General features: G+C 33.9%; 1 protein-coding gene across 2 annotated transcripts in view; it reads left to right on the forward strand.

Moving 5' to 3' along the window:
• The window catches only part of LOC106464650 (junction-mediating and -regulatory protein-like), a 38,776-nt gene that overhangs the window by 9,546 nt on the left and 12,356 nt on the right, over nt 1–16,874 (forward strand). For both annotated transcript variants that reach the window (XM_022392926.1, XM_013924813.2), the window contains exons 3-5: nt 1,798–1,970; nt 11,604–11,769; nt 14,371–14,525. In XM_022392926.1, coding sequence (XP_022248634.1) covers nt 1,798–1,970; nt 11,604–11,769; nt 14,371–14,525 — 494 coding nt within the window. The remainder of the gene's footprint in view (nt 1–1,797; nt 1,971–11,603; nt 11,770–14,370; nt 14,526–16,874) is intronic.

Genomic DNA, 16,874 nt, shown 5'->3' on the forward strand with positions numbered 1-16,874 from the left:
CACAAATTATGACACAAAAATATAAATGATTAGACAAAATAGCTTAAATCTCATAACATACATTTATATATATATATTTGTTATTTTCATTATGTTGACCTTTCACCTGTGCCTAGCTAACAATACAGAAGTTACAATGACGCGGTTTACGTGCACTCATGTTATTGTATCAAATAATATAAAGGTGACCTTTGGTCTGCACAAAGTAACTTGTCTAGGTCGTGTTTTAGTTGACTAGTATTTTTGTAAAACACAGTCATATTTCAATTATTGTACATTATATATGTGTATAGATTATTGCTATTTTCAGATAAGTTCTTAGTTATTTTTCCTAAACATAGAACAGTAAATAAAGAAGTAAAACAAACAATTATCTCTTCTAGTTATGACCTTTGTACTTGGTTGTTGCTTGACTTAGGTTGCTAAGCCTTTAAAAATTTTGCACGTGGAGGATATGAAACAAAATATTTTTTGTAGGTTTTATATATACTTTTGAATAACAAAAAAATCATAAATTACTACATTAATACCATAGAATTCTACTATAATTTATCAAACTTAGTAACTAAGCTGTATTTGGGTCTTAAAAAAATTAAATTTTGAGCAGACAAAAGACACACTCTACCTCATTGAAATCTTGGTTCAAAAGAAAGAAATGGTGTTAGGTACGTTAGAAAGGCTGAGAAAACCACTAGGGGACATTCTGAGCTTCCGATTGGTTATTCATGCCATATATAGAAGTAAGTGTGTATAAGGGAGCATTTCCAAAAATGGAAAGAGGTGAGTGGGGTGCCACTATGTTTGATTTATTAAGTGAGCAATATCTTAGCAAATAGAAAACATAAGACCTTCTTATTTTTATATTCTATCTTGTTAATATCTGGAATTTGAGTTTCTAATTTGTATGAAACTAAGACTTAGTATTTTGATTTCACAAACATCTAGTATGAACCAGTGCTACATTCAACATACCATGTGACACACAAAATTTGATGTTTATCTTTGTTTTTTTAATATTTACTTTTAAATTAACAAATTGAATAATGTATACTTTTAGAATTTGAATTATAATCTACAGTTTGATACCAAACTTACTGACATAAATTCATGAAACAGTAGTTCAATAAAATGTTGAATGCGAGTCAACAAACGAGATGACATGGCCTTTCCCCTGTGACCTGTCTCGAAAGGGTTAAACAATGGGCACTTGTGTATACTTTAACAGCAACGAGTCCATGCTAATGATCAAATGGTATCAACAATCACTTGATAGTATTGCTTGAACTTACTGCCTTTGGTCCCATCTGAGTCTAAACATGTGCACCGATTGGTTGAATTGAGAGAAAGAAGTAAAACAAAATGACATGAAATTAGTAAAGTTTGTGCAACCGCAGCACTTCATTCGTGAACAATGAAGAAGTGCTGAATTTGCCATTAAAATCCTTGATTCAATTTTGGAATAAAGAAAATGCAAAAATAGTTCCAGACTTTCAAGAGTCCAGAATTGTTCTAGATTTGAGTTATATTTAGCACAGCCCTACGCATGAATAAAATGGGAGAAAATACCAGGAGCCACAATGAAAATTTTAGCTTTCATAGCGACCTGGAACCTGAGATTTGTTGAGGCCTGGCTTATATAAACAGTTACTTGTTTTGTGTAGAAATTCTAATTCAAAAAATAATTTGTAATTAAATTTGTGTCTGTTTTTTGATTGTCATTTATACATCTGTTTACAAGTAGTGTTTAATGTACTTGTTTGTGTATAGATGAATAATGCATCAATTTCATATAAATAGGACAATTAAAGCGATTGCTGGAAGACAAGATCAAATTTGGGAAATCTACATTTGAGATACAAGCTCTTCCTCGTCTTCAAAAATTAGATGTCTCTGTTAGCAAAGAAAGACTGAAATTGTTTAATACTGTTAAAGCTATTCGTGAATATCAGCGAGATAAGATTCAACAACAGGTATGGTTATAAAAATTTTGCTAACAAGCATTTACAACTCTCTGAGATTAACACATTGGTAATGATTGTTTGAGTGGTATAGGGAAATTTGGAGTTGTAATACATTATCACTAATATGTCAAAATTTGTGAAATGTAAAAGGGTCTTTTGCAGAAATAATCTCCCCAAAACCCCAAAGCCTAATGCATATTTAGAGTATACATTGTAACTGTGCCAACAGATATGTACACAATGTTAATCACACTATAATAGTGACATTTTAAGACCTGTGCCTCCCTTAGAACTTCTTCCTCCTTTGTTTATCATGCTGAAACTGATAGTCATGATTATACAGTATTTGCTTGACAGTACTATTTTCATTGTAAAATCATTTGTGTCAGATATGGTAAAATCAATCTCAGAATACACAATCTTGACAAACTCTCCACAAATCCTTCATTTGTACACAGGACCAAATGTAAGTAAATCAAATGTATAGAATATAGAAGTCTGATACACATTCAGATGACTTCTAAGTTGGAGAACACCAGTTTCATTTTCCATGGTGTGATAAACGTTGCTTTGGACTTATTCATGTAACTTGACATTTTATTCTTATGTAATAATACATCAGGTGAGAGAGACAATATACATTGCAAATAATATCTTTTTAAATTACCAGGATATGCAATCATGAGTACGTAGATCACCAACTTGAGAAATTTAAATAAATACTAAGGACTCAAGCAGAGATTTCTAATAGAATAAAACGTAGTTTCATTATTACCTTGACAATATACAATATAAGTGCATCATTAGATAATTACAGACAAAATAACTTGGTTTTAATGAGACTCTCCAATATGCCTAACAGTATTGCAATTATTTTTACTAGTACTTTGATCAAATTAATCCAGGTCTCATTACACCTTTCTACATTTACAATGTGTCTAGATGCTAGTTGACAAGGCAAATTTACTTATACAGAAGTTGAATGTGAAAAATTCTCAATGGGTTAAAGGCCGGACTGTAAATTTCTGAGAGCAGATTGTTAGTGAAACCCACTGTAGGAAGACTGGAAGAAGACTAGTTACTGACTTGTGATAATTTCAGACCAACTTTTGTACAGGATGTTTTTGAAGGTTCCAGAACTAGAACTAGTGCACATTATTTTGCATTTAGCATGAAGATTTTATACTCAGCTTGAAATATCTCAGGATCATTTAACTTCAAGAATTCTCTAGTCATCCCCAGACATGTAGCTAAAAGCCCTGGGCTTTTGCATGTGCTTTACTGGCATTAACAGTCTACATCAAGAGCTCTAGTATCTTTCAACTTCTTCTTATATCCTTTCTAATGAACTTCTTTCAGGATATGTAATACTCTTATGTACTTAACGACTTCATGTTTCAATAATTGTAAACATCCTGGCAGTTTGCTGGATTAAGTATTATATAATTGCTGAGACGGTTAGATATAGTAATTTCTGTCTAAAAGTCTCGTCTTTTGATAAACACTTGCTATCACATAGAATTTTATTGCTGTCTGGTTGCTTTCTTTATAAAGTCAGTTATTTTCTCAGCACTTCTTTAGCTATGTTGTAAAATGTATTCTTATTCAATGTTATTAAAATGTTACTTGTTGTTGACCAACCCATATTTAGTTTCATCATATTTGATAAGATGCTGCTCTTTCCATATTATAAATTATGTTGGATAATTGATTAAATAATCTTCATAAATTCCATTCGTACACTCGCTTCACTGGTGTAACTATATTGTATTGGCATCATTGTTGTACAGTGGGGACATAAGTAGTCAAGGTTCCATTTTCTAGTTTACAGTAAGGTCATGGTTCAGAAAAACATCTTTCACCACAAACAAACCTATAGACAGGTCTTTACAAAAAATATCAATAACCTTTACCACTTTTTGTTGCTTACTTAATAGACACTAAAATTGTGTTTTGGTTTTCGAGTTTTCAGTGTGATCTATTATAGAATGAATATGTTTTTAGTACACTGAACTTTCTTTATTGCTCTAAATTTATGATGTGAATGTAATTAAAATATAGCAGAAAAATATTACAAATGATTTGGACATCAGTTCATGCTGGAAAGTTATTACAATGTATCACCTCAGTGATTCACCTTATTGTCAGTATCAAATTATTTCAATTCTTGGTCATTTAGAAACATGCAGACCTAATCTAATATTGCAACAGCCTTCCACTTCTCAAGCTACAAGTGTTTTTCATACAGTTTTCTTCTGATTCTTTTTCTCTTACTGATGTGTTTTAGGTGCACTTGTGCATTTGTGGTTTATACTTCTTTATAAAGGCAAGATCTTAAGCAATTATCAGTACAGTTGATTGAGGTATGTATAACTTCCTAGCAGTCATTTTCAGATTCTTTTTACTGGTTGTCCTGCTTGTAGCAACAGTCATGCACTTGTTAACCTTATCGCGATGGGTATTCTTTACTGCTCATGACACAATATTTTAGTGTCTTACATTCAAAATTTTATTAAACTACTTTTTATTTATATAATACTAATTAGAATAGCATGAAATCTTAGCCAATAATCCATATTTTAGTGATATACAAGTTTTAGGTTCTTAATTCTACAAGGCAATATTTAAAAAAAATCCTCAATTTCCACAAGTGTGACCCACGTGACATATTTTCTCTTGGCATATCATCATCCCTATTTTATCTACCACCCCCGAGATAAAGTACGAAATTAAATGTAAATTACTCTCTATAAAATCGTTATTGCTCAGACAAACCATAATTTTTATAGCCTTCAATTTTGTTTGATTACAGAACTATCAAATAGAAAATCAGACCCCTCCTGCCACACCCATCTGTCACACACATATAAGTGAGTGGAGGTAATGTACCATATCAGAAGTTATAATTTTCGTACACTGAATATGTATTTCCGATAGGTACTTACTTTTGTTGCATTAAGTATTTTAATACAAGTATTATGTGAAGACATATAAGCAAGTTGACTATATCTTTTGTACAACTAAACATGCAAGTCCATCATCAGAGGTGAAAAATTCAAATTATAGTTCAAGAATAGTTAATGACACCTAACAATTTGTTCAATAAATATATAGAATTAAAAGGTGAGAGAAAAACACATGATACAACTTATCAATTCATAAATGGAGGCTCTAAACAAATGAGACTAAGGACCTTTAATTATTAGTGAACACAGAGTTCAAAAATTTTGTAATAGAACTTGCAGGATTCAAGTCTGAATTTAGAATATCAAAAGCATGTAGGCCTTATATACAAATGAGTCACTAATGTTTGTATGATCAACTCCTAATTTTCGGATTGAATAATGTTTGCCATTTTCAGTGGATTTATGTATTCATAATCATGCTTGTGTTATCAATTGGCAACATCATGCAGTTGCCAATTGGTGGTCACTGGCAAAACAGTGTAATTCACTAGCTTTTTTTCTGGCTAACTGTTCCTAATTTTGAGTCCTTGAATGGGTACTTCTTTGTTCATACCTGTGGATGTAGGAGGCAGCTTGAGTTTTAAGTTGGAAATTTTTTTTTTTTTGCTGTGAAGAGTGTAGAAAAGGTGTGGATATAAATATAATAGTACACCTTGTAAAGTTAATGTAACTTTTGTATGTCCCATATAAACATCAGCAACAGTACATAAAGTTTGAAGTATTATCAAAGCTCTAGGTTACTGAATGCTATAATAACACTGAAAGTTATTTGCATACTCCATGTACACTGATTTAAAGTTGTTGTTACATGCATATTTCTGTCAGTGTTTAGATAGTTTTATGGCTCATTTTTTGGGGGGCATTAATACTCTGCAAAATATTTAAAGTAAGGTAAATAAATGTATTCACATGTAGAATTACTTGGTCTAAATAAATTTCAAAAACGTGAGGTTTATTGTTATTTTTTAGATAAATGAACAAATTGAAGTTGATAAAACCAGTAATTGCAAAATACATCTGTGTTTGCATATGGACTTGTGAACCTATTTTACTGAAACTACATTTTTCACGATGAATACACTGGAATGGTTAGCAACTGTCTGTTGTAGGAAAAACATAAGTGTAGAGGACGATGTTTTGAAAGTGTTCTGTCTTTCATCTTCTGGTCAGTGTGTATAAGCTGTTTCAGCCCTTTTATAGTAACCTGGTGGACTGTGTAGGACATGTTGTGATTGGTTGTTTACCCCTGGTTCTGATTGGTGGAATGGCTGTATATGGCTTCAACCAATGGTAGTCATAGGCTGCTCACCTGTAATCCCAAATCTTTGTTTAGTGAAGGCTTTATTGTATTGATGTAGAAACATTCTTTAATTTTTCTTGTCTTCTAAAATTTATCTGTGTCGACGATTCTAGTTTTATTTTGTGTCTAGTTAACATGGAGTGTTCCGCAATTGCTGATTTTTGTTTTTTTGTGAGTCTTTGTGTTCTTTTTTCTTTTTTTTTCTACAACAAGCATTTGCTGCCCATTCCAGTATACACATCATGAATACTCTGCCTAAACAATCTATCAAAATATACATTTTTCATGACTATGTTGGTTTGCTGAATAACACAGTATAAGAAATAAACAAAATTTATGTTTGACTGCTTCAACTCAGTTTTGTACTTGAAGTACTACTTATTTCAAAAACTGAATTCATGCCAAGAATATCTTTTTTTGTATATTTTTGGGTTCAGTGAATTTTTGACTTTAGGGGATGATGATATTATTATTATGTCTTTATTTTATAACACATTTTTAGCCCAATAAATAGTGAACTTTACATTGTATTTAAATGGATTGGTAATTACTTATCAATAATTTCGATATGATTACTTACAAATTCTCATAGATACAGTTATTCTCAATTTGACTGCCCTCTAATGTGCAAATGTTTGCTCGCCACTAGCCTTGAAACTCTCACCTAATTACACGAGTATACCATGTGGTTTAGCTGCATTTAAACATGTAAATTAGCATGCAAAAGTCCTCCACCAATAGGAGTGTGACAAACCATCCTATCACAGCTGACTCCCTCTATGCAGTTGAACCCAGTCTTCATTTCTTGATAAACATTTTTTTTTTTCTTCTTTAGTGTGCTTTGAAAATATTCAGCTACTGATTTTAGCAATTCAAAGTATTGTTTATAACCCACTATTATGTTAGATTTCTTTATTTGATTGTAATTGTATTTCTCACTCAATTACCGGGAGTCAGTCAATATTTGTGAATTCACAATTTAATATTATAAATACAATGGCTACTGGCATTCAACACCCAGGGACAATGGCTGCAGGTGCAGTGTTATCGGTGTAGGAATTGTCGGCCATAGTTCATTGGGAGATGGCTTCTTTCATACGGGCTGAGAGATGTTCCGTTCTACAATCCTGCCATTACTTGAGGACTTAGATCAGGATGATGTGGACAGCCTCCTTCTCCTTTCTTTGCTGTTCAGGCATGTTTTCAGCCTGATAAAGCACGTAGACCTCAGTCAACATTCAGACTTGATATCACAGCTATGTTGTGTTTTTTATATCATTTGATCGGTCCCTTTTTTATTAATTGTAGCACCTAGTTCTGAGTTTTGTCCCCCCCCCCCTGCCTGATATTGGGATCCATGCCAAATGATTTGCAGATCAATCAAGTGTGAGGGTTAGTATGCTGTGCCCCATGTATTACAGAGACTCATGCACTTGAATATCATCATCCAGCAAACCCTTGGGTCATTCAAGTTTTGTCAGAAGTACTCTCTCTTCTTTTCCTCACACTTCCTGCCTTATTCTCTGTCCCAGTTCCTCCCCTCCCCTTAAGATCCTGTTTTCTGCCAGCATCTCACAAAAGTGGTTCAGGACCTTCTCATCAAGAGCAACATCGAACAGGTTTCTACTGTACCTCCAGGATTATTTTCCTGATGTTGTCATCCTGTCAGAATTGTTCCTTTGACGTGCCTTGGTTTATCATGGAATCCTACCTGCCTCTCAGATGGGCCTTTCTTCCAGGGCTTTGGATGACGAGATTCGATGTGTCTGCTTATCTTCACATCCCTATTGCTCAGGATTCACATCATTATCTAGGTTTTGTCCATGAGGATCTTTTTTTTAATTTTGAGCTCTTCCTTTCAAGCTGGCATTGGCACCCTGTACTTTCTGTTGGGTGGTCTGGTCATTTGCCCAATTCTTACATTTTTGTGGGCTCAATTTCCATCATTATATGGGCAACTGGCTTCTTCTGGCTCCCTCCTTTGCAAAGTCTTCCTCACACATCCAAGTTCTCCACAGATTTGCTGCTCACTGGGTTGGTTAATCAAGATGGAGAAGTTCATTATCTACCCCACTCAATATCTTTTTCATTTATTTATTTAGTTTTTTTTCAACTTGCATATCAATCAAGCTCAGCCTTCTCCTCTTTATCTGCTATACATGGAGTTTTTAGTTCAGAGGGTACTATCAGCACCTCCCCTCTCTGTGTGAGAAGTTCTGTCTCTTTTGGGGACTTGGGCATCACTGGAGGCTTTTATCACTTTGAGCTATGCTCACATGTGTTCCTTGCAGTGGGTAGTACAAGATGAATGGCACCTCATCTGGAGCCTCTGGATTTACAGATATTACTTCCTGCTTCCCTTCAATCCAACTTCCTTTGTTGTTTAGACATGGACAACACAACAGTGGAGGTATCTGTTTCTCCTCACTGTCCAGATATCCATGTCTTCAGAAAAGCCTCGTTGTCAGGATGGAGTGTATCCTGCAATACACAAGACATTTCGGACCATGGGTGTCAGGAGGAGTTGGGTCTTCACATCATCCTTTTGGAACTCTTTGCTGTTCGTCGAGTGGTCGCTCATTTTCTGTCATCTCTGTAGGACATGACAGTTATGATTCATTCCGACAACTCGATGGTTGTCTTTTACATCATCAGTCAAGGGGGCACTTGATCCCAGTCCTTATGTTCCTGCAATATAGTTCTCCTCTTCTGGGCTCACAGTCATCACATTTGTTTGCTGCTTTGTCACATACCAGGTGCCCTCAATCTTGCCGTGGATCGTTTGTCCCATCCTGACAAAATTCTGCTCAACCCACGGTATTCCGATGGCTTTGTTCTCAGTTGGGTTCTCCCCAACTGGATGCATTTTCCACTCATTTGAATGCCAATCCTCCTCTCCTTTGAGTAATTTCTCTCATTCAATCCACTCTGTGTCAGGTCCTTCTTGTGGCTCCTTTCTCGCCGACTCAACCATGCTTTCTGTCTTTTCTTCAGGAACAACCTCCATTATCTTTCCCTCGCTCCTGGTCTCTCCTCTGGCAACCTCACTCTGAAGTACTTCAACCCTCTGTTTCCACACTCCAGCTTCATGCATGGCTTTCATCTGGTCCCTTGCGAGGGGTTCGGGACTATCCACGCATGTAGCATCCCTGTTGTCTCAAACTGTCCATTCCTCATCCATGTCAATGTTTCAATGTAAGTGGAGAATGTTCTTTTGTTGGTCTAACTGACATGGATTCTCCCCTTCCTCAGGATCTGATTTTTTTACATGGTTATTTGACAAGGGTTTGTTCTTTTCACCCATTGCCTGTTATAGGGCAGCCCTGTCATCTACCTTTTGTTTTTCCATTTTTGCCATATGTTTTCCTCTCCAGTTATTTACCTTCGTTTGATATCCAATATTTAATCCCACCCTGATCTGGATCATCTTGTGTGTCTGGTCCATGCTTTACAGTGTTATACATCACACACAGCACCCTTCTGTGGCTCTCACTCCCATTTGTTTGTCCATTGGAATTCGTCCATTTCTCATTATATTTTTCCTACCCTTACCAATTGGATTTGTTAGCTTATCCCTTCTTCCTGAATCTTGCAATTTTGTTCTTTGTGTTGTCACATCAGATCTGTCACCTCATACGGTCCTTGGCTGATCATTTCCATTGTCCTTTGGAGGACAATTATTCAGGCCAGCAGGTGGACCACTCCCTACACTTTTGAGTCACACTACTCGCACCATCTGGTAGTTTCCTGTTCAGCAAGATATCATCTTCCCCTTGTAACTGTTCTCCATACGTTGATATAACTCTGAGTAGATAAGTTATTTTATTTCATTTCTCCATATTTTTGGTTATGGATCCTGCTCCGTGGTTGTGGTGAGTGGTGCTTGTCTAGGTATCCTGATACCCATAATATGCACTGTGAGATCAGTAAGGTCTATCGCACTCACTGTTAAGATGGTGTGTTCCACAAAATCACTTGCAGGTTCCACCTTAGGGCATATTTCATCATAAATATGTTCGTACTGGACCGTACACTCATGGACTAACATGAGTAAAGCAGAGAAAGAGATTTCTGCCTATCTCTAACATTCCTTAAATTGCCAAATTGGGAATTATTTGCTTTTCAAAATAGGGTTTTGTGGTCACCCATTGCACTTTCTCTAGTGATACATTCCTCTGGACTCTCCAATGTGTTTCTTCCTCCCTTCTTCCAGTATAGTATGGGAGTCCTTACCACTTACCAGCTCCTAGTTGTTGGGGTGGTGGATCATGGAAGAATCCTCCTGAGTATGCACAATTCTACTCAGTTTAAAGTAGAACGATGGGATTCTGCCTGTGTAGAAAACGTGACTATCTTCCTGCTGTGGGTCTGATGTTTTATTCTGGTTACCACCAGTCTTGACTGAATTTTTCTATCTATTTTGCAGTTTTCCCCTCTGGTTGGGAACCCTCCCTCCTTCCTACTGCTTTCATGTCAGTTTTGGTTAGAACTAATATAAATCTTCACATGTGAGTAGGATGGAATTGCCCCCCACACACACACATTGCACTTCCACCTTCCAGACATTGTCCGGATGTACATTTCTGGGATTTATTGTTGCTAGACCTGAGGTGAATAGTTGAGGACCCTCCTCCTGCCATGAGCTGGTTGAGTTCCTCCCTGTGCCACTGTTCTGGACTGGAGTTGATTTCCCACATACGGGGTGACACCTCCTGGCCACTCTACACACATTCCTCTGCCTTAGAGATTTGGAATTGTTACCTTGTTCTGCCCTTTGATTGCAACACCACAACTGTTGGATCCACATGGGTGAAGAGTATACCTGGTTCAGATGTGGTGCAGTCTCCCATGAGTGTATTTCCTCTCTATATAGAGATGGCACACTCCATGGGTGTTCATCTAAGCTATTTTACACTAGTCCCTCTACCTGCTCAATGTGGGATTCTAGTTGTAACTGTGAGAAGATGTAAGTAATCATATCAAAGTTAATATTTCCCTACGTGGAAAATATATTTCTCATAGATATCTGCTTTCACACTTCCCATCTATCCTCCCTACTTCCAGTGTCATTTTTCATCTCTAATTTCAAAGTGAAGATTGGGTTCAACTGTATAAAAGGGGGTCAGTTGAGATAGGAGAGTTTGTTGCACACTAATTTGAATGTTTAAACACAGCTGAACCACATGTTATACACATGTTATTAGATGGGAATTTCAAGGCTAGTGGCAAGCGAAAATTGGCACACTAGAGGGCTGTCAAATCGAGAGTAGCTTTAACTGTGAAAGGAGGTAAGCATCTGTTTAAAATATATTTTCCATGTAGGAAAATATTAACTTTGTGCTGTTATTTAAGTTGAGGTTTTTCTTTTTGCTACAGCTAGAAAAACTTAAGTTTGATAAAAACTGGAAAGAAGAAGCACTTATGATAGAATCTGCTGTATATGAAGCCCAGATAAGTGTTTTTGACAGTAGATTAGATATACTTCAGGAGCAAGAATGTCTTTTTAAGAAACAACTGTCAATCGTACAGAAAGCAACACAAGGTCTGTATTGCATATGTTCAAATAGTTTATGGATAAGTGGGTATTTTAGGGTTATTCTATTTGAGTTAAATTTAGATTATGATATTTAAGGTCTTTAATTGTTCCCTTTTACAGTTATGCTTAGGAAAATAAAGTTAATTAGTGCCTTTTTTAAACTAAAATCTACTATAGACCAGCTTGATTGTAAAGATTTAATTTAAACTTCAATTATTTTTTTTTATAGTAGTTCTTTTAGTAGTTGTATTAACCTCTTTACTGCTAAGTGTTTGAAATAAATGGATGACTGAGGGGGCCATCTCTTTATCTTGAATGTAACTACATTTAGGCTATGGTCATGGATAGGGTGGGTGGGGTTCAAAGTGCACAAGCCATGACCTTTTACAGAGTGCCATTCAACATGGTATTATATATATTTGATATCAGAGTTATTAGTTATTCATTGTATCCCACATCGCTGATTTAACAATAGTTCATGGTAAAGTAGGTTAAATACCAATGCTATATGCAGAGATACTGAAAGATCCTGTAGATATACATTTTGGAAGTTCTAAAGGTTATGCAAATACAATATGCAAACTAGATGATAGATAAAATTATCTTTATTCTTCATATGAACATCACCTTACACTGTAACTTATCATAGTCTGAGTCAGATTAATGTTGTCCAATCAGAGACTTGAGTGCCTTTCTAACTCATCTGATATTTTGTGTACAACAGATTTGTATATTTCGCTAAAAGCTTACCACATTTCTTTTAGATACACATAGTAAATTTGGAATTATAGTCAATATTCCTTCTCCAATATTGGGTTGATCCAATGGACTGAGCCTGTACACATTGGCTTAAATTGTTTCAAAACTATTACTGATTAATTAATGAAATGACAATTTTATTCTGTCACGAAAAATATATAAATCATATGAAGTATCTGTTTCAAACTTAGCTGTGCTAAATGCCTTGAAAACTCTTCTAAGACTTAATGTAACATCAGAATACTAGGTGGGGTGTAAATCTAGTTCTTTGTATACCAGCTATGAAATAGTAAATGTAGTTTATAGATGGAAAATCTTCTTATTCAAAATAGCAGTTTGAAATAATTAACAGACCTTGAATAGTACTTCAAAATAGAGACTTAGGACCATGTTATTGAGTTTTATTATTCTAAATTAAGTTTAATGTTGCAACTTCATATTTTATTATTTTTTAAATACCTTTTAAAACAATTAAATTTGTTAATCTTCATTAATTCATACTTGATTTTACAGTAATATATGATCTAAGAAATCTTTTTTCAACTACTACAGCTGGCTACCTCATTGAATGTATTATCATGAATGATTTTTATTTTAGCAGGGCTATTCCTTGTTCTTCACAATTTTGCTATTTTTCTGATAGTTAATTTAAACTTTTAGCTTAGAATATATTAAAAGAAGCAGTCATTATAATTATACTTCTGCAAATCAGTCAAATTAGCATAACTTGAAGCCAGAATCACTAGTGATATACGTTGTGAGGAAAAAAAACTTTTAATATTTTAATTTCATCATAAAACATACTAATAACTCAATTTTGAGTTCTAAGTAAGTTTCTGGACATTGTGTTTCTGAGATATCAAAAAATTAATCTTGTAATTAATATGAACTTCTGATCAGAGTAAGCTATCTACTTAGAATAAAACGAAATATCAATTTGGTAATGAGATGTGTATAGTTAATTAAATATATTTTTCATACTTTCTTACTTATAACGATTTTTTCATCAATTGGGTACCTTACTGTTAACAATATTTCTGGCTATAAACCTAATATCTTAGGATGTTTGGGTCAATTTAGAAGATTTTGGTTAGTCCTAAATACATATATTAAACTAATAACTCAAAACAATCTCTATAATAAATGTATAATGATAAAAATAATAAAAATTTAGATGTATTAAAAATTCTAACTAATACTGTTAATGAAAATATCAATAAGGAAATAATAGAATATACCTTACTTACAGAACAAACAAATGCTTGCTCAGTTTAGCTATGAAAGCAACAGTAATACTGACTGAAGCTAGAAGGACTTGAGAGTGCTTAGCACTGAAACATACAAGTCATTTTTAATATATTTGAGTGGTCTGTAAAATGTTTTAATTTGAGGATAAATTAGTTTAGATGATTCAACTAATCCAACACCATAAGATTTTACAGAATATAAGATATTTTACAACATATTAATACCAAACTTATTTTGGAATAAATGATATTTGTTTAGAGTGGACAGGTATTTACTACTTATAGACTTGTTTGTTTTTAAAATAGAGACATGACTGACTCATTCAGAACACTTATTTTTGTAATACCATAGAAAACAACAATTATAATTATTCCACAGATTCATAGTGTTTTTATAATTAATTATTGAAATAAGTATTCAAAAGCTGTGAATTATATTATGACCATGAAATGTGAAGTAACATTAATTCATTTTGTGTACCTTGAACATACACCCATAATTATACTTATTAATAGGTTTCAGGAAATTAAAATAATTATAGATTATGTTGCACATTTTAGAATGTAGTATTGTGATAATCTATTTTGTTATTGGTTATAGATGAATTAGATGTTGGGATATTCCACGATGCCATGGAGTACTTTGACGAAGGTGCTGAAGAAAAACCAGTACCTCAAGCTGACCCCAAAATTATCAAACTGAAAGCAAAATTAAATAGTGTATACAGGAAAAGAGCTGCTATCAGAAATCGCAAGGTAAAAAAAAACTAACAAGAGGATTTACTCTTTGTTTCAGAAACTTCAGAAAATGGTTTCCACTGTGTATTTTCCTCAACAATATTGTGGAATTGATATTTTGTCATTTTGCAACATTTATTTAGTGTAATTTGCAAAGAAAAAAAAACAAAAAAAACATGACTGTATTTCTGAGGAGCCTTACCTGTAAGTAATGCACCTTTGAACTTTTTATATTTATTTCTATCAATCCCAAAACATATGTTAATATTTGCTAAGAAATTATCCTCCCTTGGGAATACAGTTTACAAGGTCTGCCCTCTCTATTTGAATGTAACTATGCACACTTCGACTTATTTGTGGCAAGATGTTAATAATCTTTTATTTTTAATTTTGTTAAGTACTTTTGCTGTAAAAGAAAAAATCAACGGACATCAATTATTCTCCCAATGGTCTAGAAAGGGTTAATTTATTTAACAGATTAATTTTATATGATATTTACAAATATTTTTAAAGCAAAACTAATGCTTTGAAAGGTGATATAAAATTACATTTCATTGCATTGTGTCATAGGAGTTACAACATGATTTCTCTTTATAAATGTGCTATAGAATATGTGCTATATACTAATCTTCCCCTTTATCCCTGTAAAGATGTATTTGCCTTGGCCATGCATATAATGTATTCCAAGGGAATATCCAAGTTTTCTAATGGTTGTATCTTTTGTAGAACCTTTGTCATGTGACTACCACACATATTCAAAAATTTTTAGGGTATATAATTCTGCAGCTGTATATTGTTTAGCCATGCTAAACTTGAAAAACAAAACTGGATCAACTATGTTTTCACTTGTACAACAGGCTTCCCTCCCTATTATCCCAGAAAAATCAAATTAGTGAATGTTGGAGAAACCCCCAAAATTTTTAAAGTTTTCAATACGGGATGCCTGTAAAATGTGAGCTTTAATGCTACTAAAAGATGAATGATCACAAGAAATGGTTTCTATCATGAAATCATAAACAACCTGTTTTAATGGCTATGCAATTATGTAGAAAAGATCATAAAATTATAATGAAATTACTCAAACAAGTGTTCTGCATAGGGAGTAAATTGCTGTCACAGTGAAGGGGTATCCTCAATTATTTAATTTTGAAATTAAAAAATGGCAAACCATGAGAAGTGATAGTGTTTCCTCCATTTGTATATATAATATAATTATATATATAATTAGATATAATTGAGTACTCAGTAGCCAAAGATTACATCAAATTCTTGTGTTATCTTACTCACTTAATAGTATAACAATAATATGGACTGTAATGAAGCCAAAATTTATTATTTCTCATTGAATTTCTCACTGGTAGTTTTTATTATATTACACTGTTATTATTATTATTTCCCCAAAAGGGGGCCAAAGGCTGCCTGGAGAGACCACTTGCAACACTATACAGTAGTGTGTTGCCTGTCAGTCACTCAGAAGAAACTAAAATGATGCCACATAAAAGATGCTTACCCTTATGGTTATCAGTTTGAACCCATTTGGCTACTTCTTGTATGGAAAATGATACACAGTTCAACAATACTTACAATAACTCTGAGTTTTCTTAATATATCTTCACAACAATTGGTAAGATTTTGTTAAGGATTACAAGTATTTTGTATATGTCATGGTATAAAGGACTATTTAGTGTAGTTAGTACTAACTATTTATTTTGTGAGTTAATATTTCATTATTGTGTAGTTGTTTTTTTATAATAAGAGAGTTAAAAGCAGATGATTGTTGGAAGTTGTGTTTATAATTCAATGATATTGAGGCTATCAAATGTCACATGAAATTCAGGCGATTAAGTGATAAATAGATAAATGGTGTGAGACGAGTGGGAACAGCAGACAAGACAGAGCAGATGAGAAAGTAAAGTCATGGGAAGTAGATGTTTGGCCAAGGAAAGTTAAAGGTAAAGTTAACTGCCATAGGGGTGAAAGGCCTAATGATTAATATGTTAGAGGAAAACTAACAGTTTTAAAAGAGATAAGAAGTTTAGTTTATTCTGTCAAAGGGAGTTCTAAAGTAATTGAACCAGTCTCAGTGCACTTTGACAAAAGGAACAGACGAAATCTGAAGTACGAGGACAAGACGATTACTGGCAGAGCAGTATACGACTGTGGTAACTCATGCTATAATTGTAAGTGAATTATACACGGAATACTAGTGTGATAGAAATGTATGTTGGCTTGTCAACTGAAATTCTGAAACCATTGAATAGGCCTAAGTAGACTTTTGACAAGAAGAAGAGAACTATATATATATATATATATTATTATAGTATTGTCTGAGATCGCCGAACGACGACACGAAGGGGTAGGTAGGAG

Source organism: Limulus polyphemus, unplaced genomic scaffold (assembly GCF_000517525.1).
Source record: "Limulus polyphemus unplaced genomic scaffold, Limulus_polyphemus-2.1.2 Scaffold62, whole genome shotgun sequence".
NCBI lineage: Eukaryota > Metazoa > Arthropoda > Merostomata > Xiphosura > Limulidae > Limulus > Limulus polyphemus.